General features: G+C 47.2%; 2 protein-coding genes across 4 annotated transcripts in view; one reads left to right on the forward strand and one right to left on the reverse strand.

The window, feature by feature from the left end:
- The window catches only part of ACVR2A (activin A receptor type 2A), a 54,475-nt gene extending 40,077 nt beyond the window's left edge, over window positions 1–14,398 (forward strand). The window contains exons 5-12 of one of the 2 annotated variants that reach the window (XM_036386468.2): window positions 1,946–1,969; window positions 5,952–6,095; window positions 7,398–7,541; window positions 8,234–8,379; window positions 8,812–8,926; window positions 9,881–10,019; window positions 10,576–10,706; window positions 11,166–14,398. In XM_036386468.2, coding sequence (XP_036242361.1) covers window positions 1,946–1,969; window positions 5,952–6,095; window positions 7,398–7,541; window positions 8,234–8,379; window positions 8,812–8,926; window positions 9,881–10,019; window positions 10,576–10,706; window positions 11,166–11,360 — 1,038 coding nt within the window. In that variant the 3' untranslated portion in view covers window positions 11,361–14,398. The remainder of the gene's footprint in view (window positions 1–1,945; window positions 1,970–5,951; window positions 6,096–7,397; window positions 7,542–8,233; window positions 8,380–8,811; window positions 8,927–9,880; window positions 10,020–10,575; window positions 10,707–11,165) is intronic. The other variant, XM_036386469.2, reaches the window with a different exon arrangement.
- Window positions 14,399–14,406: 8 nt separating this feature from the next.
- Window positions 14,407–27,373, reverse strand: ORC4 (origin recognition complex subunit 4). Of its 2 annotated transcripts, none has more exons than XM_036386471.1 (14): window positions 27,210–27,373; window positions 26,005–26,076; window positions 25,195–25,271; window positions 23,671–23,761; window positions 22,267–22,342; window positions 21,837–21,922; window positions 20,557–20,605; window positions 19,895–20,046; window positions 18,417–18,590; window positions 17,958–18,044; window positions 16,271–16,379; window positions 15,511–15,606; window positions 15,363–15,430; window positions 14,407–15,208 (listed from the first exon to the last, which is right to left on the reverse strand). In XM_036386471.1, exons 1-14 carry the CDS (start codon window positions 27,276–27,278, stop codon window positions 15,020–15,022), a joined length of 1,395 nt encoding a protein of 464 aa, XP_036242364.1. In that variant the 5' UTR covers window positions 27,279–27,373; the 3' UTR covers window positions 14,407–15,019. The 2 variants fall into 2 exon arrangements, with proteins under 2 accessions (XP_036242364.1, XP_036242363.1); XM_036386470.1 differs by having other exon boundaries at window positions 27,201–27,373.
- Window positions 27,374–27,530: the final 157 nt, after the last annotated feature.

Here is a 27,530-nt window from a genome sequence, read left to right on the forward strand (position 1 = left end):
GTGTTGGAGTTCCCCTCTCTGGGGATATATTGATCAGGTTTGGTGCTGGAGCCCAGCTCTGAGGTACCGTTCATTGATCAGGCCTGGTGCCGTTCATTGATCAGGCCCGGTGCCATTCACTGATCAGGCTCAGTGCCGTGCATTGATCAGGTTCGGTTCCGTGCGTTGATCAGGCCCAGTGCCGTGCATTGATCAGGCCAAGTTCTGTGCATTGATCAGATCCAAGGTGCCGTTCATTGGTCAGGCCCGGTGCCGTGCATTGATCAGGTTCGGTTCCGTTCATTGATCAGTCCCGGTCCCATTGATTGATCAGGTTCGGTTCCGTTCATTGTTCAGGTCTGGTCCCATTGATTGATCAGGTTCGGTTCCATTCATTGATCAGGCCCGGTGCCATTTATTGATCAAGCCCGGTTCTGTTCATTGTTCAGGCCTGGTGCCATGCATTGATCAGGTTCGGTTCTGTTCATTGCTCAGTCCTGGTGCCATTCATTGATCGGGCCCGGTTCCGTTCATTGCTCAGGCCCGGTCCCATTGATTGATCAGGTTCGGTTCCGTTCATTGATCAAGCCCGGTCCCATTGATTGATCAGGTTCGGTTGCATTCATTGTTCAGTCCCAGTGCCGTTCATTGATCAAGCCCGGTTCGGTGCATTGCTCAGGCCCGGTGCCGTTCATTGATCAGGTTCGGTTCCATTCATTGATCAGGCCCGGTCCCATTGATTGATCAGGTTTGGTTCCGTTCATTGCTCAGTCCCGGTGCTGTTCATTGATCAAGCCCGGTTCCGTGCATTGCTCAGGCCCGGTGCGTTCATTGCTCAGGCCCGGTGCCATTGATTGATCAGGTTCGGTTCCATGCATTGTTCAGTCCTGGTTCCGTGCATTGTTCAGTCCCGGTTCCGTGCATTGTTCAGTCCCGGTTCTGTGCATTGCTCAGGCCCGGTGCCGTTCATTGATCAGGTTCGGTTCCGTGCATTGCTCAGGCCCGGTGCCGTTCATTGATCAGGCTCGGTTCCATTCATTGATCAGGCCCGGTGCTGTTCATTGCTCAGGCCCGGTGCCGTTCATTGATCAGGTTCGGTTGCATTCATTGTTCAGTCCCGGTTCCGTGCATTGCTCAGGCCCGGTTCCGTGCATTGCTCAGTCCCGGTTCCGTTCATTGCTCAGGCCCGGTTCCGTTCATTGATCAGGCTCGGTTCCGTTCATTGATCAGGCCCGGTTCCGTGCATTGCTCAGGCCCGGCTCCGTTCATTGATCAGGCCCGGTTCCGTGCATTGCTCAGGCCCGGTGCCGTTCATTGATCAAGCCCGGTTCCGTGCATTGCTCAGGCCCGGTTCCGTTCATTGATCAGTCCCGGTTCCGTGCATTGCTCAGGCCCGGTTCCGTTCATTGTTCAGTCCCGGTTCCGTGCATTGCTCAGGCCCGGTGCCGTTCATTGATCAAGCCCGGTTCCGTGCATTGCTCAGGCCCGGTGCCGTTCATTGATCAGGCTCGGTTCCAGCCGGGCCTTTGGCGGTTCCGTGGCCAGGCCGGGATTTCCCTGGTGCGGCGCTGCCCCCTGGCGGGCAGCGGGAGCGCTGCAGGGAGCAGTGCGGGTTCTCATCCCGGGCTCTGGAATTTCACCTTGGGAAGTTCCACGTGTCTCTGTGCTGCTTGCTGTAACACGGCTCTCTACACCTGCAGTGGACGCTTCTCTATGTAATTAGGAAATAATTTCGTTAATTTTCTATAGAATAATCCTGTTTTTCTCATTTTCCTTTACTAACAACGCTGGATTTCTTTGTTGTTTTAAATGATGTGTTTCTGCTGTGGGAAAGTTTTGCTGTCCCCGTGAATATTCCTGTCATTAACTCACAAATAATTGACTTTGTCTCCTCTAAGCTGTTTTTGCATCCCATTCTGGTGTAAATAGTAATTTCTCTTGCCTGTGTTTTTTCCCTCTCTGCAAGCACGCCTTTCATATAATGATTGAGGTAAGAGGATGTTTGTTCCTGGCTCTGGGGCTTTCTGGGGATGTGGGAGACGTTGTTTGCTCTGAATTGTGATTTCTCAGTATTTTGGACAAGCCATCTGTCAGCATGTGTGGTTTAAAAATGCAGTTTTAGCCTGTGGTTTGTGGATCTCCCAAAATTCCCTGGAGTTCCTGAGTGGTGGGGTCAGGATGTGCAGTCTGGGATGGATCCTGGAACATCAGCCCAGCACAGGGCTTCCCTGGAAGCAAAGGCCACATCCCACCCACCTGTGCCCTGTCCTTGGCTCTCCCTTCCCATCTCCCCCCTGGGACAAATCCATTGGAACTCTGGGCTCTCCACGTGCTGATCTGGGATTTTGTGTGGTGCAGGAACTCCCAAAAATGGATCATCTGGAGAAAAAGAAAAATACTCCTTCACCACTCAGTCTCTTCATTTTTCCCCACCTTTCCCAGGGAATATTTATATTTATATTTATATTTATATTTATATTTATATTTATATTTATATTTATATTTATATTTATATTTATATTTATATTTATATTTATATTTATATTTATATTTGTTTGCTCCAAGTCACTGGGCTCCCTTAAGTCACAAATTGGGTCATTCCCACTCAGCTTTTCAATGGAATATTGAATACATTGAGATTTGAGGTGTAATAAAAATGTTCAATTCCTGTCCTATCAATTCTCTAATAAATGCCTTGGAAATGCAGTTTAGAAGAAAATGTAATGGTTTCAATGTATTATAAAGGTAAATATTTGAATATTTTCCTGCCTATGCCTCTGTAAAGAGTTCCCAGAGTTCCTTGGATCTCTGTCCATGTTTGGCCTCCTTATCCCAGCCAGGGATGCAGGTGCTGCCTCCAAGGAGCTGCTGTCCCTGGCTTTGGGTTCCACAATGGCTGAGCAGCTCTCTGATCTCCAGAGCCATTTTTGGGGACACTTGAGGAACCCCATTCCTGGAAGTCCCCTTTCCTTAAGGAATATTTCCCCTATGACTCAGTCCAAGGGGAAGGGCAGGAAAAGGGAATTGGGCCCTGGGGTTTTGGACAGCTGGGAAATTTAAGAGCCCAGTTTATCCACCCCTGCTGGCATTGTGGCCTTGGCACCACAGAGATCAGCCCCAAAACCTCACAGGGATAATGGGGAACATTTCTGGAACATTAAACAATTTTCCTTGGAGCAGAGCGAGTTGGAAATATTGTCAGGGAATGTTTCTGTGTAAAATCAGTCCCTGGAGCTGCAGAGTCTGGAGTTAGATTTCAACCAAGGTGCTTAGAAAAAATCAGAGGGGAAAAAAAAAAAAAGGAAAACTTTTCTTTCCAGTGGTGTTAACAGCAGGAATTCTGCTTCCCACGTGGAAAGGCTGTGGCAGGTGCTGGGAATGTGGTGAGGAGAGCCAGGGATTTCTAGGAAATGGGGAATTTGGTGTATGGGAAGTGTTGTGGGCTAATGGGGAGTTAGGAAAGCATCAGGTTTGCCTGCCACTTTCACTTGCAGCTCTTGGCAGAGATGCTGGAAGTGGGTTCAGCAAATCTTGGAGGTGTTTGGTTTTCCTGGTGGTTGGGGAAGAATTCAGGCACCAGGTGCTTCCAAATCCCAGCAGTTTACTGGGAGGAGGCTGTGGGAAGGAAGGGGATCCAAGCCACCAGAGCAAAGGGGGATTTGGGATTATTTCCCACCAATTTCTCTGCTTCAGACAAGGCAGGAGGTTCAGAGCTTGAACAGTTCATTAAATCAGGGCTGCCTTTGGGGGATAAATTCGAGCATCTTGTTCCCACTTCCTCTTCTAACGACAACAAACTGGATTTACAAATATTTCTTGAGTACAGTTTGTATTTTACAAATTGAGGGCACTGCTTTCCCTGGTGCCTGGAATATTCCAAGAGGGCTCTGGCACAGAATGAAAGGCAGCAGGGGAGGGAAATCTTTGCTCTCAAACTTGGTTTTCTGTGCTGCAAATGTTGATGTCACAACTCCAAGTGCCTGTCGCTGTCACACTGACAAAAGGATTTCCCCCTTTTTGGGGACAGAGCTGCAGTGTGTCTCTAATTTGAATTTCAAATGCTATTTATTCTTTGTCTAGTTATTAATTTGTGCAGAGAGGTTATTCTGCTCTGAATCTTTCTCTGGAACTTGTTCTTTTAATTGATTTGTTGTTGTACAAGCAAGCAGAGAGGGGATGTTGATTCCTGCACTGAAACTACTCAGGACTTGCATTCTCAGCACTTGTTTCCATTCTCCCCATAGCAAAGGGTTCTTACCCCCACAGTTGGTCACAAAATGTCTTCAACCTGCACAGGATTTCATGGTTTTGATGGAAGTGCTCAAACATTTAACTCTTTAACGAGCACTCTCCTCTCTCTTGTAGAAGCAGCTTCTCTGGTGGTTTTCATTCTCTTGAAAACTGCTTTTCACTTTGGGGAAAACAGAGGAAAAGGGGATGTTGTGGAGGGTTTTTGAAAACTTTAGTGTTGGTTGCTGGGGTTTTTGTAGAGGGAGAAGCTAATCCCACCTGGAGGGAAAGGGCCAGCCCAGAAGGAAGCAGAGCTTTGGCAATAAAATTGAGAATCTGCTTGTTCTGTTCAGATGATGTGATACAGCAAAGCAGAAAATCCAGGGCGTACAATGAACTGTTCCTGCCCTTTCCTAGGAAGGAAATGGTCCCAGGCTGTAGTGTGGGATATGGGGATGGGGATGTGGGGTTGTGGGTCCATGGAGCGCCCTGTGGGAGCTGTCTCACCTCCAGCTGGACAAACCCTGCAGGGCAGGACCAGATCACCTCTGCAATGGCATTCCAGCTCATTTCTGGGCGCTGGGAATTCAGGAGCTCCCTGGCAAAGCTGGGAGCAGGGAAGTGGGGCAGGAGGGGCTGACCCAGGTGTGGATCTGCAGGGTTCAGAGGCCCCACGCTTCAGATAAACACAGAAACCTCCAATGCATCCAAGGGGCTCATTGCAATTCCAGCTCTTAAAAATATAACAAGTAAAGCTTGATTATCTTTGGTCCTTAATTTCTGCTGTGCTTCCCCACCTGGTTACAATGTTCCTTAATTTTTGCTGAGCTTTCTTCCCACCTGATTAGACTCATCCTTAATTTCTGCCTTGCTTTCCCACCTGGTCACATTATTCCCTAATTTCTGCCTTGCTTTCCCACCTGGTCACATTATTCCTTAATTTCTGCCTTGCTTTCCCACCTGATTCCATGATTCCCTAATTTCTGCTGTGCTATCCTCAGTAATCACATTATTCCATAATTTCTGCTGTGCTTTCCCACCTGATTCCATAATTCCCTAATTTCTGCTGCGCTTCCCCTCTTGGTTCCATTATTCATGGATTTCTGCCTTGCTTTACCACCTATTCCCTAATTTCTGCTGTGCTTTCCCACCTGGTTACAATATTCCTTAATTTTTGCTGCGCTTTCTTCCCACCTGATTAGACTCATCCTTAATTTCTGCCTTGCTTTCCCACCTGGTCACATTATTCCCTAATTTCTGCTGTGCTTTCCCCCTGATTCCATTATTCCTTAATTTCTGCCTTGGTTTTCCACCTGGTCACATTATTCCTCAATTTCTCCTGTGCTTTGCCACCTGATTCCATAATTCCCTAAATTCTGCTGTGCTATCCTAAGTACTCATATTATTCCTTAATTTCTGCTGTGCTTTCCCACCTGATTCCGTAATTCCCTGATTTCTGCTGTCCTTCCCTGGTGCTCAGTGGTTCCCTGGTTCCTGCTGTGCTGTCCCACCTGTTATCCAGGTGTGTCCCATCCCTGCTGGGCCTGTCTCACAGTCCCATTCCCACCCCGTGCAGCAGGGCTGGGCTTTGTCCCTGGGTGTTTGGGATTTGCAGTGGGGTTTGGCCGGGTGATCCCAGGCTCTCCCCGTCTGCAGTCCTCTATCTGTAGTGCCCTCAGGGATGATGTGAATGAATGTCATTAATTAAAGCAGCATTAATTAGTGGTCTCTCCTGATTGCAGGATCCTGGGCCTCCCCCACCATCTCCCCTGATGGGTCTGAAGCCGCTGCAGCTCCTGGAGATCAAGGCCAGGGGGAGATTTGGGTGTGTGTGGAAAGCTCAGCTGCTCAATGAATACGTTGCAGTCAAAATATTCCCCATCCAGGTGAGCAGAACTCTTGGGCTCCTGGCTTTTCCTCACATTAAAGCAGCTTTTCTTGGCCCAATAATTCTGTAAATCCAAGTGGAAATGGCCTTGAGGTGTAAGAGATACAGGAAGAATTTAGTGATTTAAAATAAGTGTTTTACTGCAGTAAACACATTACTGAAGCATAAAGCCTGTGAAATGTGGGTTTCTAATCATAAAAATATTCAGCATCCGTAGTTTTAAGCAGCTCTAACCCACCTCTTGGGCAGTTAATAATCAAATTAAATTGTGCTTAGAAGGAATGCCCTGAAATGCAGACCCTGGAGTGATTGTTCCAATTAACCATGCCTCAATTAAGTGCCACAACACTCATTGCCCAGCAAGTGCCCTCGCAAAGCCGTGGCTCGCATTAAATGGATTGAAGAATTTGGAGAGCACAGAGTGGTGCTGGATGCTGATACTGGGATGGGTTTTGCACTGATTAAAGCACCCCCTGCTGCTGGAGGTGCAGGGATTTGTTCCTCACACTGATCCAGGGGCTGCCTTGCAGAATCAGCACTGCAGGCTCTCGTTATTTCACAAGAAACTCCATGGGTTTTCTGACAGAGCATTCCCAAACTCTGGTAGCTGTCAGAATTCAGGAGATCCCTCATCCTGGACTGCCAGGACCCTGCCAGGGGGCTCAGGGACCCTGGCACAGAGCCCAACACACCTGTGACTTTGGTTATGACCCATGGAGCAAATTACCAGCCTTGTATGAGGATCCAGCAAGCCATGACAGTTTAAGTAGAATGATAGTGAATTTATCACGGGGTGGAAAAATAGATTTTTTGGGGTTTTTAGAATGGGGGTTCAGGGGGCAAGATGGAGGAATCTGGGCGTGTCCAGCCTTTCTTCTTCTTTTGGCCTCCATCTCCTGCTGTGATGGTGGCACTTTTGGATTGGTTTAGAGTAGAAGCTCACTGTCTAACACAGGTGATGGGTATTGGGAAGTCATTGTAAATATTGTACAGGTGGTTTTTAGTATAAAAAGATAACACAGCCCCAGGGTGGGCAGAGTGCCTCTGTCTGTCCTGCTGAGCAGGCTCAGCTGGACAGGAGAAAGAATTTATAGATAAGGAACAATAAACAACCTTGAGACTGAGAACTGAGGAGCTCTGGCTCCTTCTTTGAGCACTGGGCTGGGAAAAGAGAATTTCTGACACATCTCAGGGGCACTCTGAGCAGCCAAAGCCCCGAGAGGGAGCAACCTCCCCTGAGGGCCAGCCCTGAGGTGCCATTTTTTGGTGGGTAACTGTGCCTGTGCTGCTGTGCCTGCAGGACAAGCAGTCGTGGCAGAACGAGTACGAGATCTACAGCCTGCCCGGGATGAAGCACGACAACATCCTGCAGTTCATCGGCGCCGAGAAGCGCGGCTCCAGCATCGACGTGGACCTGTGGCTCATCACTGCCTTCCACGAGAAGGTGGGGCTGGCCTGGCCAGGGACAGCAGCCCCACACAGGCTCACGCACCTGGGGCTGGGCCGGTGCAGCAAGGAAATGGGGAGCAGCTTTCGCTTTGCTGCTGGCTTTTCGCTGGATGTGAATTCCTTGCAGTTGGTTTGCAGGCAGCTGAGAAAGTTGGCATCGGGTTTTACTGACAGAGGAGTTGTTTTAGGAGACAAACAAAAATTGATTCTGCCTTTTTTTGGCTTTTTAGAATATGTCTATTTTAACATCCCCACTCTAAACCTGCCTAAAATACATAACCTCCCATCTTGCAGAGATTTTTTGGGGGTTATTTTTGGTTCCCTTGTTGGTTGATAAGAATAAAGATGAAGCGATACAGATAGATTCTATTGTGACAGCAAAAGGAAGAAACACAAATACAATTAATTAAGAATACATTCAGTTTTCTGTTGAATAATTTTGTTCTCTTTGGATTGTTCAGAGTGTGTGTTTCACTCTGAATATCTCTTTGGATTTGTTCAGCGTGTTTCACTCTGAAACTGTGGTGTTGAATGATTTCATCTCAGTTTATTCAGAGTATTTCACTCTGAACCTGCTGTTGGTCCATAAGGAAGGACAGTCAAAGGTCCTACGGATGTGAATTGCAGGAATTGCAGGTTTTCCCTGGAGGAGTGAGCTGAGCTGGGTGTGTGCCTGTTTTCCTGCAGGGGTCCCTGACAGATTTCCTGAAGGCAAACGTGGTGTCGTGGAACGAGCTGTGCCACATCGCCCAGACCATGGCGCGGGGCCTGGCCTACCTGCACGAGGACATCCCGGGGCTCAAGGACGGCCACAAGCCAGCCATCTCCCACAGGTACTGCCCTGGGAATGCAGGGACACAGGGCAGGCCTGCAGGCAGCCCAGCACCACCTCTTGCTCCTGCAGGAATTCCTGGATCTCCCCTCCAAGCACATTTTCCCCCTGTTATTTAAACAAAGTTGCAGTCGCTGCACACTTGGATTGCAACATTCTCGTTCCATCTCTGGATCCAACCTGCATCATCCATATCCAGATCTCCATATACATCCCTATATCCGTCATACATCTGTATTTATTTTAACAACAAGCACAAAATTACAGTTCCAAGGTCTGCAAAGGCACTCTGAGGTTTTATGATTATTATTTTGTTGCTTAACTTATCTGTTTCTTTATTATTTTCTTGTTTTTTGCTGTTCCTTTTTCCTTCGTTTTTTCTGTATTTCGTGTTCTAGATCTCTAATTTGTGGTTTTTTCTTGAACTTGCAAGGGACATCAAAAGCAAGAACGTGCTGCTGAAAAACAACCTCACGGCTTGTATTGCTGATTTCGGTCTAGCTTTAAAGTTTGAGGCTGGAAAGTCTGCAGGAGACACCCATGGACAGGTAAATCCTGAGTTATTTCCAGGAATGATCCAGCTGTTACCTGGATGTGAATGGGAATCTCCCCTCAGGCTCTTTTGCGTGGCCTATCCCCACTTTTATCCTGACAGGACAATTTGGACAAGAACTTTTGTGATATTTTATTAATTATTTACTTATTATTCAGAAACTGAGGGATGCAACTTCCAAGATTTAGTCCTAATGTGGGGGATTCTAGTTGTGGGTTTCCCTGGGTCTGGACTTGAGATGGTAGTTTCATGTTCAGACTCAGTAAAACAGCCTCACTACTGGGAGTTCAGCAGCTTTTCATTAGAAGGCACAAAATGGCAACAATCTCTTGTTCCAAGGTCTTTATAGACTAAACTATCCAATTAAGAGCTGACACCTGGATTATTTTGCCTTTTAACCCAATAACTGATCCCACAGAGCCCACAATGGGGACTTTTCTGCCCAATTACAAAATGCCACCCAAACCCATGGAGAAAGAGGAAGAAGAAGCATGAAGAAGAAACCCAGGATGACACCCTGTGCCCTCCATCTTGCTTCCATCCACAACACACTAAAAATCCCAAACCCAAAATTTCTCACCAAGTGACACACCTACACTGCTCTCTACAATCTATTTCACACTTTTGTGGATTCTGGTCAATCTTGAAGTCCAGGAAACTTTCTCCATGAATGAGGGTCAGAGGCAGTGCTGCCCTGGGGGTCAGAGGCAGTGCTGCCCTGGGGGTCAGGGCTCCGTGGGGGTCAGAGGCAGTGCTGCCTGGGGGTCAGGGCTCCCCAGAGCAGATGGAAATTGTTGTTCCACCCTGAGGTTGTTCCATCCTAAGGCAGCAGCAACCAGAGCCGCGTTTAGGCTGGGCCAAAGCAGGGGTTTCGTGTGGCAGCAGGCAGGGTGGCGCCCGTGCTGGGGATGACTGTGGGCACAACCTTGGGTGTTCTGTGCCCCTGCAGGTGGGCACCCGCAGGTACATGGCTCCCGAGGTGCTCGAAGGTGCTATCAACTTCCAGAGGGACGCGTTCCTGAGGATCGACATGTACGCCATGGGGCTGGTGCTCTGGGAGCTGGCCTCGCGCTGCACGGCCGCCGACGGTGAGTGAGCCGCCTGCCCTGGCCCTGCCCCGCCTGCTGCAGCCCCCGGCGGGCGGGGAGCCCCTGCCAACACTCACCACTCTGGCTTTGGTTATGGCCTGCACTGCCAACATGGCAATCTTCCCTTTCCTCTGGGGCTGTCACAGGGGTCCCAGCAGGAGGGAAGAGACGAGAATCTGATCCGTGTTTCAAAAGGCTGATTAATTGTTTCATGATATATATTATATTAAAATGATATATTAAAACTATACTAAAAGAATCCTTTCATCAGAAGGCCAGCTAAGAATAGAAGAACAATGGAATGATAACAAAAGCTCACAACTCTGAGAGCCCGAGCCAGCTGACTGTGATTGGCCATTAATTAGAAACAACCTACATGGACCAATCCAAGATGCACCTGTTGCATTCCACAGCAGCAGATAATTATTGTTTTTCTTTTCCTCTGAGGCCTCTCAGCTTCTCAGGAGAAAAATCCTGGCAAAGGGATTTTTCAGAAAATACCATGGCTGCACTTTCCCTTTTCCCTTTCCTGTTTAACTGGTGTTTCCCTCTGCAGGCCCCGTGGATGAGTACATGCTGCCTTTCGAGGAGGAGATCGGCCAGCACCCCTCCCTGGAGGACATGCAGGAAGTTGTGGTGCACAAAAAGAAGAGGCCTGTCCTAAGGGAGTGTTGGCAGAAACATTCTGTAAGTGTGACCCAACCGACTTTGAATCTCGTGTTCTGTCCATGCCGTGTTGTGTCCATCACACTGGGGTTTGGGAGGGGTTTCATAATTCCAGTAGGAGTTAAATGGGCTGTAAACATTTCTCATCTTAGACTGCTCCTTCTTCAGTACTAGAAAGTGAGGGATTTTTTGTTTTTTGATGGAAGAGGTCCTGGAGTTACTTTGTAGTGAAGTCCCAATTGGTGTCTGAGGGATTCACCTTTTTAAAACACTGGGAGGCTCCAGCAGTGCAGGGAAGGATTTGCCCCCTGCAGTTTTTGTTCAATAGCGCAGAGCAAAGCAGAGCTGAGGCCCCACGGGACGCTCCAGGTTCACACCAACCCCACCCCACATCCTGTGGGACACAAAGGCTCCCACCTGGCAGGTGTCCCCTGCAGTGCCCTTTTTGATGGGAGCTGTTTCCCTGGCTGCTTTCCGCAGGGAATGGCGATGCTGTGCGAGACCATCGAGGAGTGCTGGGATCACGACGCCGAGGCGCGGCTGTCGGCGGGCTGCGTGGAGGAGAGGATCATCCAGATGCAAAAACTCACTAACATTATAACAACAGAGGACATCGTGACTGTGGTCACAATGGTGACAAACGTTGACTTTCCTCCCAAAGAATCCAGTCTATGATAGTTGCACTGGTCATGGAAGTGACCACAGGACTCTTCACTGGAGCTGCTACAGCGCACGGACTGCTGGCGTCACTGCTGTTCCGGGTGGCAAGAACGGATGGTAAGTCTCTCTGGAACATCACCAAGAGGTGTTTATCCTTTGTTTTCCCCCTCCTCCTCCTCCTCCTCCTCCCCAACGTGGATCCATGAGACTTTCTGCATTCCCTGCTTACACCTGAAGGACGTGACTGAGAACCCCTCACGTGCTGATAAGGAACTTACGATGAAGAATCCGGACCTGAACAGGCTAATGAGCATTTTAAACACTGACATCCGATTTCTTAATCCCTGTCAGAAGAGACTAATTCCTTTAAATGAACTACTGTTATTTTTTTTAAATCAAAAACATTTCATTTCAGATTTAAAAACAACAAAAAAAAAAAGGGTAACTTGTTTTTATTGCATTCGTTGTTGTTTTTAAAATGACTATTGTAATGCGACTACGACACAGCTTGTGAATGTTCCGTGTGCTGCTGTTCCGTGTACAGAAACAAGAGTAATCAATGGGATAGAGCAAAGAGGCTTCCAAGTATTACTTAACCTCCCTCAACCAGGTATACCTCAGTTCCACCTCGCTAAATTATGATTGACAACACTAATTGGAATAATAAACCGCTCCGTGTTTTGTAAATGATGTATTCCCAATTCCCTGTGTTATTTAAGAAGGGGAAAGCTTCATGCCCCCAGGAAGTGGCCATTCCTAGAGCCGTGTTTTTAGCCTTTTCTTGTACTCGCTTGTTGTGTATAAAAAAGAAAAAGTGCTGTTTATTGAAAGAAAATTTTCCTTCCTCTTTTAGTTGAAAGCTTTTCCCTCCATTTCCCAGAGTATCTCATCCATTTATTTAACTGAATACTATTTAGGTTTGCTGTGTCTGAGGAATATTTGAAACCTTAAGCATGACTTTTCTTTTTTTTTTTTTTTAATTTTCTCTGAGCTGTGACACTGGAAAGCTCTGAATTCTTATTGTTTTTTTTTCTTTGAAAAAGAGTCTTTTTCCTATTTATGTTTGTGCCGAGGTCGCCGCGCGTTCCCTGTCCCGCCAGGCATTGGGGGCTGTGTCGCTGTTTCAGGATCACCTCAGGAAGCTCAGTTCCCCCAATTTCTCACCCTCTGCTTGGAGATTTGCAGCTTCCCTCCACTCAAAGCTCGGTGCCATGGGAGGGGAGTCACAGGTTGAGCCTGGAGTCACTCACCAAGTTCTAGCCACAGATTGCAGATCCTAAATGTTACAAATTTCAGGGATAACCTAGTTCTGCTCACAATATATGCAATGACCATTCCGAGGTAACGAAAGGAATTTCAATGGCCAGAGCGCAGACTCACAGAAAACGAGGAAAAACATGGGAATTCACAACTCCAGCACTGGAGGTCAGGATGTCAAGCCTTGTGCTGGAATTACAGTGACTGGTAGCTGGGTGCCAAAGCGCTTCTCCCAAATGCTGTCCCACTGCATTGATTGGATCCTTCCCACCAAATTCCAAGGGAAATAAACGCTGTGAGCCCCTGGAGCAGAGCTGGCAGCGGCCCGTGCTGTGCTGTGTGTCCTTGTCTCTGCGTGTCCACACCCAGTGTCCCTGGAAAGCAGCTCCTGAAGGCTGGCTGGAGCCTGGATCTGGGAACTGCAGCCCTGGGAGCAGAGGGATGTGATGGACAAAGCAGAGCCAGCTCTGGGCAGGCAGGGAGGAAGGAAGGGCTGATGTTCCAGCCAGGGCTGTGGCACTGCCGATTGCAGCTGTGCCCAAGGATCCTGCTCCAAGGGGCCCTTGGAAAAGGGAAGGAAATCCAGTTTGTGGGGTCCTCCTGGCTGGACACTTCCCTTTGGCTTCCATTCGTGCTCCACTTGTAGTTAAACTTCACACAGAGCAGGGCAGGACTGGAGTTCTGAACAAATCCCAACCACGGACTCCTCGGGGCTTTTGGCCCTTCCCTGGCAGAGCCAGAGCCACGGCCTGCTTTCATTTGTGCTCTTGGAAATCCCGTGCAAAAACCGAAGCTGTATCCAAGTCCCTCCTTGTGTGTGAGCCTTCCCAAGGAGCTGCTGCGGGCTCGGGGCTGGCTCCTCCTTTTGGGAGATCCCTGCTGTGTTCCACTCCCAGCTCCCTGGGATTCCCAGCATCATGTAGCGTCCCTGAGCAAAGGCTGCTCCTCCCCACAGCTTTCAGGGGCTCAGAGTGACCTCCCCGAGCTGCTGTGCTCCAGGGCTGGGGAATGAATTCCTGCTTCGCTTCAGAGCATTCAGTGAGTAAGCTGGGAGCAGCAAGGGCAGGAGCCAGGGGTGCCTGGGAGGATTCTGGCGTTGTTTGGGCAGTGCCCTGGGTCCCTTCCTGCCTGGCCTCACCAGCTGTGACTGCTGAGGGTGACAAGTTCCTGGCCCATGTCCCAGAGCTGCTGGAGGGGGCTGAACCAGCACTGCCCTTCCTGGGGTATTCCCAAACTCCCCTGAGCGTGGAACGACCCAGGAACTGCAGCAGTGCAGTTCTCAAACCTCACCTGTACCTAGTGCTGAGACTTGTCCTGCTTCCATCAGCATCCACAATCAGTCATCACCCCCTCTCCTCTTTTCCAGCTTTTTTAACCCTTGTAAAGACATTTCTGTTGATCAGGAACACTTGGTACAAAACACAGGAAGCTGCAATACACATCCCTGGGCAAAAGGACTCCAGTAGCATCCTTGATGGAACATCTGTTACCTCAGATACTCAACCAGCAGGACTGCTTTGCTTTCTCCCTCCAGTTTGTTTTTTTCAGTCCATCTCCTCTTCGTTACCTCTCAAGTTTGGTGAGCGATTACTTTAACTTTCCTCTTTGTATTTGTCAGTGTTTTGGGCACAGGTTGTTGTACTACTGTTAAAAGGCACTTGCTGCTTTTCTGCAGGTGCCAAAAACCAACCAACCCCCCCTCGCCCTCAATAAAGTGATTGTTAAATATTGTACAAATACAAATGTATACTCTGCCCTCTTCCCCAGCAGGAAAATAAAAAATGTGACTACTCTGACTTGCAAATGTTTCTTCAAAAACTTTATTTTAAAATAAACACATGGGGCTGGTCCTAGAGCAGCTCTTGAGCCAAACTCTTGGGTTTTGCTCCAAAACATGGAAATGGGTTTGGGTATGGAAAGATGTTACCTTGTATTTGGCACAAAACAGCCCTCACGGCTGAAGCCTGTTGGATTAAACCTTTAATGAAGTAAATTCAGTTGTGATTAAAGATTTAAATGGATAAATTTTCCATGTCAAGTCAGATTTGAGCTGGAAAAGTGCAGTGTGAGCCGTGACCTGATGGGGCTGTAGAAGGGAGCCAGGAGGGCAGCACGGCCTGAGCCAGGATCCAGAGCCCTCAGGCACAGGGAGAAACTCCAGAGCTTGGATTTCTCCAAGTGGGAACTGAGTGTGAGAGCAGGAGTTGGCACCGAGCTGAGCTAAAGCACCTGGGAGTGAGTGAGGCACAGCTCTGGCTGCTGGGAGGGAACAGCAGCACCAGCACCGTTCTCCCTAGAAAATCCCAAATGGGATCAGCAAAGAATCCTGATCCAAAACCTCATTGATCTGAGCACCTTCCTGTGGGTCACCACTGCCTGTGCTGGAGCCCCCAGCAGCCCAGCAGGGCTGGTGGGGCTCAGAGCCAGCTGAGGGAGGAGGCTGCCCACTGCTTGACGTCGGTGGGGCAGTTGGGGTACACCTGCAGCGCGTCCATGATCTGGCTGCTGTCCAGCAGCAGCTTCATCAGCAGGAACTCGCGCTGCGCCCGCGCCGACGGCCGCTCCAGCGGCTGCACCAGCTCCAGCTGCAGCAGGTGCTCAAAGGCCTTGGGGAGGAAAAGGGGCACTGGAAGGGAACAGCATTCCTGCCCCAAACACCCCGCTCCCTTCTAGGGCTGGGTCTGACCACCCCAGTCTGTGCTCGGGAGCTAAAACCAAAGTATTTCACAACTCAAACAAACAAATGTGTTTCAGGCTCACCTTCATGACAACTGGCTTCTCAAAGTTGTACATAGAATGTGCCTTCCTCTGGATGAACTTCTGGAATTCTGCAGCAGCAGGAGAGAAAAGGGGCAGTCAGAAGGAAGTGAGTGGGGTAGGGTTTGTGAAGCTCAGGCACTGCTCTCACCATTGTAAACCATCTGGAAGTTGAAGGGTTCTCCATCATAGACCTCATTCAGGTGTTTCATGGCTATGATGAGGCAGATTTCCAGCACAGACAGGCCTGCAGGGAAAGACAGGAATCCCATTTCCCTTGAGCACATCACAAACACAGGCAGTTCACCCACTCTGTTTATTCCTCTATTTTTATATGCTCTGGGGCTCACCCATTGCTCTTCTGTATCTTTATTATGTAAAGAAATCCCAGAATTCAAAGTCTTAGAGAATTCACAGAATGAGCAGGCTGGAAGAGACCTTCCAGATCATGGAGTCCAACCCAGCCCCAGCCCCTCAGCCAAACCCTGGCACCCAGTGCCACATCCAGGCTGTGTTAAACACACCCAGGGATGGGGACTCCAGCACCTCCCCAGAACTTTATCACCCTTTCTGTGAAAAGCTTTTTCCTAAAATCCAACCTATACTTCCCTTGGCACAGCTTGACGCTGGAGAGGATTGATAAGAGAACATTTGTTTACTGTGTGTTTGAAGCAGAAATGTTCAGGATTGGGCTGTTCCCACCAAAAAGCAAGAACTGGAAATGCCCAAGTTGGCATTGCTGGAACCACGGGCAGGTGTAACTCAGAGCAGGCTCCCTGGGCAATGCCTGTGCAGCTCACAGCCACAGGGAACACTCCCTGCACTGCATCTCCTCCACCAGGAGAATCCCAGGGAGGGACTCGACACCTGCCCTGCTTCCAGAGCAGCTCTGGGGAGCAGCTGGGCTTTACCATGGACAATGTTGGCCTTGGAGTCAGTGCTGTGCTGCCTGCTGGCCTCCTGCAGGTCTGCAGCCGTCAGCAGAGGGTGGTGCACGGTCACTGCGCTGCTGGCCAGCATCTGCAACACACACAGAGCTCACTGCATTGCTGCTGGGAATGGACACAGCCCCCTGGAGTGACCTGCATCAGGATAAACCCCACACACACACACACACACACACAGAGCTCACTGCATTGCTGCTGGGAATGGACACAGCCCCCTGGAGTGACCTGCATCAGGATAAACCCCACACACACACACACACACACACAGAGCTCACTGCATTGCTGCTGGGAATGGACACAGCCCCCTGGAGCGACCTGCATCAGGATAAACCCCACACACACAGCTTCACACTGAAAACCCTGCAAATAGCTGGCACTTCAATGTCATCTTGCCAGGAAGGTTTTCCAGACATAAAGCCTTAAAGCCCCCTCCTGAACCTGTTTATATCCATGTCAATGGATCAGCACCTCAGAGGCTGCTGCAGGAATGACCTACAGCTGTCCTGCACCTGCTTTTGTACCCAGGGACACCTCCCACTGTCCCAGGGACACCTCCCACTGTCCCAGGTGCTCCAAACCCCGTCCAGCCTGGCCTTGGGCACTGCCAGGGATCCAGGGGCAGCCCCAGCTGCTCTGGCAATCCCAGCCCAGCCGGGAATTCCCAATTCCCAATGTCCCATCCATCCCTGCCCTCTGGCACTGGGAGCCATTCCCTGGCTCCTGTCCCTCCATCCCTTGTCCCCAGTCCCTCTCCAGCTCTCCTGGAGCCCCTTCAGGCCCTGGAAGGGCTCCAAGGTCTCTCCAGACCCTTCTCTCCTCCACAGTTTGTCCTGGAACTCCTTGGCTGCCATCAGCTCCTTTGCTGGCCTCCAGCGCAGCCACAGGGACAGATCTGGGTGCCCTGCACTAGGAACAATCTGCAATCCTGTGACCAACTGCAGTGCCCAGAGCAGCACCAGAGGGCTCTGCTGTGGTTCTCAGGGTGGCTCTGAGCCCTGCAGGAGGAGCTGGGAGCACTGGAGCCTGCCCAGGCCAGCCCAGAGCAGGAGGTCACACATCTGGGCTGGCACAGCAGTCAGGGGGCTTTTCACACTGACACAAGCACAGGGATAGTTTAGGATGGTTCAATTAGTGTTATTGAAATTAGTGTTATGTATCCTCTGCAAAAGTGTCAGTGCACTTCTATGAGCTGAATTCCAAAGCAGAATTAGGGAGGCAGCTTAAATTTAAAAAAGACCCTCCAAGAGAGCTGCAGCTCCTCTGTAGTGATGGAAGTTCAAGTAGAAAAAACAAGTTTCAACATGAGCAGATGTCAGGATTCAGCAGGAACCAAAAACAATCTCAAAGTAAAATAAAAGGTTTCAAAGGGTTTCACCTTTTGTTTTATAAATGGAAAGGCTTGGAGAAAGTGAAATAGCAAAAGCTCAGCCCCATCTGAATGGGAGAGTCCATCCTCACAGAGTAACTGCTACAGAACTGGAGGTACCACTCACTGACCCAGCACAGGCTGACAGAGCCTGCCAGGAGCCAGCCCTGGCTCAAGTTCAGTAAAATGCTGTTTCAGGCACAGCTCAGCTAAATGGCCTGAAAACCACGAGAGCTGCTCATGAATTCGTGCAAGGAGGTGTTTCCCAAACACCCAAACACACACCAGCAGCAAGTGCAGCGAGCGCAGGTCCTTGGTGTGGTGGAAGAGGTTCTGCAGCACGTCCTGCACAGTTTTATCCTCTGAGAGATGCTGCAAGAAACAACACAGGGATGTTTTAACCATCTCATACTCACTTCTAGTCATTTCATACTCACTGGAAAAATAACAGGTAAATATATTTTTTAAAGAGCTCAGCTTACACCTGACAATACAATTTTCATGTCCAACCTCAACTTTCTGGTCTTTCCTGTGACAATTTAACCTCCAGACTTCAATAAGCAAAGATTCTCAATAATAACTTAATTTACTCCATATCACACTCAGCCAGTGAAAGGAAATGCCATTCTTAGGTAAAAGCTTTACACTTCTGCTGGTAAAGGATATATGTATAAAGTAAACCAGCTTCACACTGCTCTCACTTTAGAATTTTCCCTAAAATCAAGTATAAAACGGTTGAAGTACCTGAACATTATTGTTCCATTTTTGTGCAAAAGACTCATCGGGAAATTCAGCAGGAAGAGAAAGCTGTTTCTTAAATATCTTAATGTATTGTTTAAAATCAAAGGAATTCATCAAATATATCTGTCTGTGGGAGAACCTTGACTTCACTCTCTTCTCCAAGAGCTCCAGGATATCCTTGATGGGGAAAAAAAAACCAGTTATTAAAAAAGCAGATAAATTTGGTGTTTTCTTTGCTACAGCACAGACAAATCACTGAAGTAAAGTGAGCTGAAAAAAGAAAGAACTATTGAATTCTCAGGCTTAAAATGTTGTAACCTAAGTTAACTGTTCTATCGAGGCCTTTGCTGATGATTTTAACTGATGTGCCTTGCAATGGCACCAAGCCCCCCAGGCCACGTGATGCTGCACATCACACAGGACCGTTTGTTGCTAGGAAACCCAGCCAAGTGTCTGCACAGATGATGGAAACATTTCAGCTCCTTAAGGCTGAAGCAAACCTTGCAGCCTATCAGGGCTCTGGACAAGTTGTGTGCTCACACCGGGGCTGGCAGCTGACAGGCCACGTGCTTTCTGTCAGCCTGAGAGAAGACAGCTTAAAAATCCCAAAAAACACTTAAAAGCCACAAAAAACCCCTCAGAAAGAGCAGCTGTCACTCTGGAGACACCTCCTTAATTACACTCCAAACAGGGGATAAAAGCTTCTAAATAATAGGTGAGGAGCACACCAGACTCAGGACAGTGATGAGGCAAAAGGAAAGATTGTAATTTATGAAATCAACAATTAACTTTTCTATTAACTTCCAGAAATTTGCCCAGCTGGGTATCTCCTGATCCCAGGCAAACCCAGAATCAGGCTTTGATAAGAAATTTTAATTATTCTTCCTGTCACAACCCAACCATCTCCAGCACCAACAGTTCATTGTGAAAACAGGAGCAGTTTGATCCAATTCCCATAGTGTTCCCCAGGAATTATTTCACACACCCTGCCCACAATTCAACATAATGGCATTGTAAAAAATCAGAGCAAATTGAAAAGTGAACTTTTGCTAGAAAAACAAATCCTGAACTCATTTTCTTTTTTTTTAAGAAACTACCCTACTGAAGTGGTTTCTTAAAAAAAATAAAAAAAGAGATTTAAACACAGTTACTACAATTCTGTCCTTGCCAACTGCCAACCAAGAAATTCAGGAGCCCCTCCCAAGAGTGAACCACGGTCTAATATTGAATGTGTGTCCTTAGAAAAGTTGGTTTGCTCCTTTAGCAGTGAGCCTGAAGTCTTTGGGCATCTTCAATTTGCTCTCAGCACAATTTTTAATTTTTTTTTACATACCCTTTCCCAATTCAAAAGTTACAAAAATGGATAATTGAGCAAAGTCTCTTAGGAAATTAAGGTTCCAGGGGGGAGAAGTCATTCCAACAAAGCAAAGAGTCCCTTTAAAACAGCTAAAAGCCTGGAGTGAGGAAATGCCATTTCTCACCTGCCTGCAGGTGAGCCCAATAACTGTCACTGGGGTCTGTGCAGACTGGGAGATGTCAAAGAGGTTGTAGAGCAGGGTCTGATTCTTGTGGTGGACAAACAGATCAAACTCATCCAGGACAAACAGAATTGGGCAGCTGCTGCTTCGGTCTCCTGAGAGAAATGTGGAGAGTTAGCAGGGCAACTCCAGCATTAGGCTTCCATTCCTGCAGCTTTCTTTATTAATGGGGTTAAAAGTGCACAGATTTCCTTTCAGCTTTTCATTGAGCCCTTCTTTCCTACAACTCCAACAGCAAAAAGTAAAATGCATGGAAAAACTGGGAAGGTTTTGTAGTGTTCTGCCAAACAGCATTTCTGGCTGCACTTGGCCAATTTTATTTGAAAAACAACATTTTTAATAGCACCAATCTGGATAAAAAGAATCTGTCCTTCACAGCTAACATCACATGCAAGCTTTAGAACTTACAGCAGGTGTATATATCATTATCAGGTGTACACACTATATTCAGGGTAGTAATCAGTATTAACTATTCTTTACATTATTTTGTAACCACCGCACATTTCTGGGCTAAGTTTCTTCATTCCAACTGTAAAGCAGAAGAAAAACCTCCACTTTCCAATCAAGTGACCCAGAGTTTCACAACAGGGGTTTTTAGTGCTTACCTTTCCTCAGAGCTTCAAGGAGGAAGGCAAGGTTCTCAGCAAAACTGCCCTGGACAGAGAATAAAGACGTTTCAGAATAGATTTGCAGTGTCATTCTCAGAATTGTTTAATTACAGCAAATTCAGAGATGCAATGGAGGCCACTTCCTTCCAAAAATGTCCAGAGGTACTTCATGCTGCATAACCAAACTCCAGGACAAGAACAATGATGGCTAACTCTACATTCATCCACTTTTTCCCAGTCTGAAATCCCCAAACTGCCCCAGACAGGCCAAAATGAGCGATCAGGAGAATGCCTGCCATCAGCTAAATTCACAGGCAGCTCCATCCTTCCTGGAATAGCTGCTGCATCCTCATTTTCCAGCCACACACATGGAAAAAGTGGCACCTAACGTGTTCCACTGAGAGGGAGCAGGGTGCAGGGTTTCACTGGCAACTTGATGGGACAGATGGAAGCACCAAACACTTCTGACAAAAACACTGAGTGGCTGTGCCCACCCTGGGCCAGTTCCACAAATTCTGCCACCCTGCAGCCCTCCAGGTGTGAGATGAAAATAATGCACTCAAGACCACAAGCCCTATCAAAGGGGGCAGAAAAGCCAATTTAACCTCTGGATGTGAGTTACAGATAATGAGGGAAATTTATTTTCAAACCCTTTGGTCACTCTCTTTAGGACTGTCCTCAGTACTCATGTAAACCAGTTTACCTGTGGGAAAAGGGAAATAGCAGCAAGTATTTTAATAGAAATTCCATGGAAAATGAGAGTTCTAGGAAGCCTGGATAGACTTCCTTTTTGGTTAGACCAAAAAAGGTTGATAATATATTAAAGACCCTGCTTTTTGGTTGAATTCTTTGTTTCGAAATGTTAAAAACAAGATTTCCAAATTCCCCATACCTCTGAACAAAGTTTCTTCGGAATACAATTAATAATAAATACTTAAGGAATACTATAAATACTTAATATTTTGGAATACTTAAGTTTGGAATACTTAAGAAATACTATTAATAATTAATACTTAAGGAACACTCTAAATATGTAATACTTTGGAATAACTTTGGAATACTTAAGTTTGTTTTTCTGGGGCTTGTTAAGACAGACTTCCCTTTTTCTGTCCTGTAAGGCACAAGCTGGTGTGTTTTTAAAAAATACCAAGGATGCATGAGTAGTGCTCCATCAGCAAAGGGAAGCCCAGTCACAGCCCAAGAGGTGCTGCAAGCTCCATCCCACACAGCCCCAGAGACCCAGGAAAGGGTTTTGGAGGCTGAGTGAAGTCACTCACAAAAACTTTGTCCCCAACCACATTTTCCAGCTGCAGCTGCCTGGTGATCTCCTTCAGGGCCACTTTATCATTTGTCTGCAGAAGCCCTGAAAGAAAAGGATTCTTCATCAAGAACTGGCAGCTGTCCTGCAGTCCCACTAGAAACTTAACAGTAGCTGCTCTCCCCTGCCAGCCTTACAGAGGCTTTTGCCTTTTCAAAAATCAGGCTGGACAGGAGTTTGCTGTACCTGACAAGTGATTCATGCTGTCACTAAGAGCACAGAAGTTCCCTCCATATAAAGAAATGCACAGAGAGGCACTTTGGAGCTCACAGACAAACATGTCCATGATTTAGGCTGGACTAAATTGCTGAAAGCAAGAATTTCACTCAGTACATACAAAACACAGAACTGAACACAACAGAAGCCTGGATCAATGATGTTTTACTTGCCGTTCAGATGGACTTCCAAGAGGTTCTCTCTCACTTGTTCCATTTCCCTGAGGTCTTTTAAGACATGATTTAATAACTAGGAAAGAAAAAACACAGAATTTCTGTGAGAAGATGAATTTTTTATCAGCAAGGAAGGTGCAATTATAGGGTAGGAAACAGTATGTGAGGTTTCATTAGGGAACATGTTTGAGTAATTTCCAGACTGAAACACTAAATGACAACCTTGCATTCACCAGCCATGACTGTGGCATTACATTTGCTCATTCTGCTGAACTGGGAGGGAAAGGAAAATAACTCTGGTATTTCAGTCACTTATTTTTGGAGTAATATCTGGGGGTTTTGCCTTAATCAAAAAGCTTTATGAATTTGAGATGTGAGGGAATTTGACTCTTGAGTTGGTGCCATATTCAGCTTCATGGCTTCTTTGGCTGCTGTAGAAAGAAACTCTCTCTGCTTTAAATCTTAAAAGAAACTCTGCTTATTCTTCTCTTCTGGAATCAAAAATTAAAGCTGCACACGATTACAACAACTGCTGCTTATAAAACTCCCAAATTTGCTGTCCAGCAAGAACTTACTACTAGTAAAAACTTGTATAAAATATCTGTAAGTGGTGGAAATGTCAAATTTAAAAATTAAAAAGCTACTATTTGCTTTGGCTTCTTCAGAGGAGGATTTGTAGCTCCCACCAATAGATATATATATAAAAATAAGTATAAATATATATATTGTGCAAGTATAAATATATATAAATATACACAGACATGATTTTCTTTACTCCAGCATCTTTCACTTGATATATAAAAAGGAAGTAATTCAATCTGCATAGGGGATTTTGCTAACTTACATTCTGTCTGAAAGGACCACAAATTTTCATCACATCATTTACTGTAAACATTAAAGACTTGAGTGTCTGAATAATGTTGAAGTATTAAGCACTTGAGTTACAAGTCATCCTTTCATGTGCCTCAGCTAAGGGGAATTCCCCTAAAATACAAACCCTACACTTACAAACCATAACAGCCAAAAATATCCTGCTCTATGACAGGTAGCAATAATCCTGCCCATTCCCTGCATACACACAGCTATGGAGAAACAAAAACCCACCCCTCAGACTACTCCTTTTAGAGCTTTTGGATGCCTTTTCATCATTTTTATGAGGAGGACCCAAAACCAAGTTCATTAAAGAGTAATCAGAACATGGCTTTAATTGCAAAGCCAAGTGTTAGGAGCAGATTTCTTCATTCTGCTGCTGAACAGAATTTCCACAGAAAGTCCTGGAACGTTTTGCATCTCTATCCAAATCATTAGCAATTCTCTCTGTAAAACCAGGCAGAGCTGCAAAGGCTCCCAGGAGCTCAGTGAGGCTGTGCTGGACCCACACAGAGCTCCAGGAGCTGCTCCTACCGCGGTTTTCCCGGATCCCCGGGGGCCGATGACGAGGGCGGAATTGCTCTCCCCGTGCACCGTGGTTCTTTTCAGCAGCTCCAGCAAGTGCCTGGGTAGAAAACAGAAACGGGCTGAAATCCTCAAAGCTGACAACATCCCCCAAAGCCAGGGAAAATCCAAAGGATAAAACTCCATCCAGTTCAGCTCGCTCTGAGAGCCAACACTCAGGGCATGCAAAATGGAATACAATAAAGTACAAAGGGCTGAGTGATCAGAGCTCTTAAAATACTTTAAAATATTAAAACATGCTGAAGTTGAGAGTATCACTAATTCATAAAGTTCTGCAGTTCTCTGCCGTGAGAGGACAGACCTCAAGAATTATTTCTTTCTTTCAGAAACAGATTGCTTTCTGTGCTACCACAGCTCCTCCCCGGCTGTAAATTACCTGCAGAGAGACTCATCACCTCAAACCACATTTACAGTGCTTACAGCAGCCAATGACACCTGCAATCTTCCCCAGCAATAATGTGGAGTATTGGAATGGGATACTGACACCCTGCTGCTGCTTCTGCAGGGCTGAGGGAGTCAGCCAGCACCTGTGGGTTTGGCCCCTGTTTGAGAGGCAGCCCCAGCCAGGAGCCCTGGCACATCCTGGGAAGGGAAAATCAGAGCTGAGGGGCTCATTGTGCTTTCCCTGCAGGATAATTCCCTACCAGCGGCACACTGAGTAGGACACAGCCTGGAAACTGCTTTTCAGAATTCCAGTATAAATGGGGGAGGCTTGTTTTGTAAAACTGGCATCACAGAAATACATTTCCTCCCAAGAGCAATAAAATGCCTGTGTGAGCTCTGCAGGTACAGCACTGTTTTAATACATGGTTTTGTCCCTCTTGTAATGAAAACTCATGCTCACATCAGGTGATTCCACTTCATTTAAGTCAGCCTTAGAAAAATTAATTGTTTAAAACAAGTTCTTTAAATACATGTTTGTTATCTGCAGAATTTGACCTGCATCTGTAAAATGATCAGTACTGGGACAGTGCCATTGTCCCACTAAATCTCTTCTTCCTAGCCCTAAATTCCCCCTCTGGATGGCTCCAGAAGTAGGTTTAAATATGGCTTTCTGCTTCAACAAACACAATGTTGGCACAGGAATTTTAAGATTTACTTCTAACACAGTTCACCAACAAGCAGGAGAAAATCTGAAGTAAAAATTAACTATCACAGCAAGAGAATTCAACTTCTTGCTTTTCCAGGCCATTACACAAAGTCTTAGGACATGCAGTGAGAGCATCAAAAAGAAAAGTGCTTCATGAATGAGAGATGCAAAACAAGGACGAGAAATCCAAAACTCAGAGCCTGACAAAACCAGAAGGGAACAGCTGAATAAAAACTGTCAAAATCTCAGGCAAATAATTGCTAGAAGTCATTTAAACCTGCATCACTTAGTAAAAGAGAGAGGCAGAAAATTCTGACTTCAGCAGACTATTTCACTGCTGCAGTGAAATTAGGAATCCCTGAACCCTGGAGCTGCTCACTCACCTGTACTGCTGCTCCATCCCAAAGAGTTTTCCAGCAGCACAGTGGTGACAGAATCTTTCTCGTAAGATTTTCTGCACCTGCAGATGTAACACAGCACAGGAAAAATGTTTGGGGCTGCAAACAGCAGAATTTACCAATAATGTTACTGCAGCAATAAAATAACAGTAAATTAGGCACTTTTGTGGTGTTGCAAATATTCTATAATACATAATTGTTTACTGTTATCAAAGATAGAAGAGTCTTGAAAGTAAAAACAAAGTTGCAGGAGGCAGAATATGGTATAAATATTATAAAAAGGAGAAAAAGCAATTAAAATACATAAGAAATCATTGATCCAGGGATAATTCCTTGCAAGACAAGATGTGTTGCAGTTTTTAACCAGCAACTTTGGGAAAACAGGAGAATAAAGGCTTAAAAAAACAAACAAACTGCAAGCTGATTTGGCAGCTGCTGTCCTGCTGCCAAAATGCCACCTGGGTTCTGATTCACCCTACAAACCAGAAGATAAAAAACCTAAATGGATAAAAATAGATTCATGCAAATCTGTGGCCACAAACAGTTGCAAAAGCACAAGACTATCCTTTAAGTTTTTTACTACATTATTACTGTAACACCTGAAGTAAGCAACAGGTGGGAAGCTGAAAGAAATACAGAAACAAAAGCCATTTAGTGCCCTAACAATTGTATCCAGGATCTGTACAAGTTTTTCTAACTGGTCAAGGGACAAAAAAAAAATACCATGACATGAATGAAGAGGGTGGAAAAGTTCCATAAGTTGAAAAGAAAATAATGAATAAAGATGTAACTGACCTGGGAAATGCACTCAGCACTTTCTGCACTGCTCTCCTTCAACTTTCGCTTGCTCATTGCAGAAGGTTTCATCTTTGGAGAAAATAAACATTTTATTAAATAGCATTCCTTTCCAAACAATCCCAGTCAGAAACTGTGCTTAGATGTTGGTCATTTTTAAGGACTGAAATGAACATCTGTTCTTAACTAATAAAGATGCAGCAGTCCATCTTCCTAGTAAAAAAGAAAAGCCAAAACGTTGAAATAATTTTAAATTTATTCCTGATAACAGTAATGTTTACACACTTCTCCTAAACAGCACTGGCTTTAGGATGCTTTAGAGAGTTTAAAATAATGTCCTTATGTTTCTGCAGCTGGAACAAGCTACAAGCACATGGGAACACATTAAGACACAAGAATTCAGTTTTTACAGGAATAACTGGCCATTCTTGTTTATAACAATAATCACAGCATCTCTCTGGACAAGCTGGCTCTGAAGGGGTCCTAAGGGGACTGGGGGTCCCTAAAGAGATTTGGGTAGATGCAGAGTGGGTCTGAGGGGAAACATTTGGGGATTGGGGGACCTTGGAGGGGATCATGATTGAGAAGTTTGAGTGGGTTCTGAGGGGGATTCAAGAGGGTCTGGGGGAGGCTCTAAGAGGGGATCCGGGGGGGAATTACAGGTCTTGAGGGGGACTTAGGAGTGGTCCTGGGAAAGGTTTGGGGGTGGTCCTGAGGGATTTGGGGTGAGGGATTTATAGGGGCTAGAAGGGTCTGGGAATGCTCTGAAAAGGAACGGGGGTCGGGGAGAGAGTGTCCATTTGGGGAGGGATTTGGGGAAGGGCAGTGGGAATGGGGAAGTGGGGGGTTGATTTTTCGGGGCTGGGAGAGTCTGTGACGACCCCGAAGAGGGAATGGAGCGGCCACAAAGATCTTGGGAGGGTCCATGAGGGGCTGGGGGGACGCTGAGGGCGGGTGTGGGGAGGACCTTGAGAGGTTCCAGAAGGAAATGAAGGGAGGTCCTACAGGGCTTGGAGGGTCCTGGGCTATTGTCCGGCCCCCCACCTCCCCTCACGACGTTTCCCGCCTCTTCTCCATCACCTGAGAGCGGCCACCGCCGCTCACACGCTCCCCTCAGCCCTCACCTCACCCCCGCACGGCACCCGAGACCCCTCCCCGGCAGCCATTCATCCCCTCAGAAACCGCTGCCCCGTTACCCTCCTCACAGGCTGCATCCGCGGCTCCCTCAGAGACGCTGGAGCCCGAGCAGATGAAGGGCGGGCGGGAGGGCGCATCCTCCGCTGCTCGGCACGTCCCTCCCGGCGGAGGCGGCAGGCGGAGGCGGACACAGACTCTCCTTCTGCCCGCCCCCCTCACCTGCCCGCGCTGCCCTCACCTGAGGGCGGGACCCGCCCCGCGCGCGCGCCCGCTCCCACCGGCCCCCGCGCGCGCCGCCCCCTCACGTCACCGCGCGCTCCCCGCTCCCCTCCCTTCCCTTCCCTCCCCTCTGCTCCTCTCCCGTCACTTCCTCCCCGTCCATTTCCCCC

The sequence above is a fragment of the Molothrus ater genome, chromosome 7 (assembly GCF_012460135.2).
Source record: "Molothrus ater isolate BHLD 08-10-18 breed brown headed cowbird chromosome 7, BPBGC_Mater_1.1, whole genome shotgun sequence".
NCBI classification, from domain to species: domain Eukaryota; kingdom Metazoa; phylum Chordata; class Aves; order Passeriformes; family Icteridae; genus Molothrus; species Molothrus ater.

Bases quoted from the DNA above. Each gene is read 5' to 3' on its own strand.
- ORC4 (XM_036386470.1), bottom strand. From the start codon at position 27,278: ATGCGCCCTCCCGCCCGCCCTTCATCTGCTCGGGCTCCAGCGTCTCTG. The intron at 21,923-22,266 runs GCAAGTAAAACA...CTTTTCTTTCAG, and splicing joins CTTGGAAGTCCATCTGAACG to GGCTTCTGCAGACAAATGAT. The intron at 15,209-15,362 runs GTGAGCCTGAAA...TTCCTCCCCAAG, and splicing joins AGAAGCCAGTTGTCATGAAG to GCCTTTGAGCACCTGCTGCA.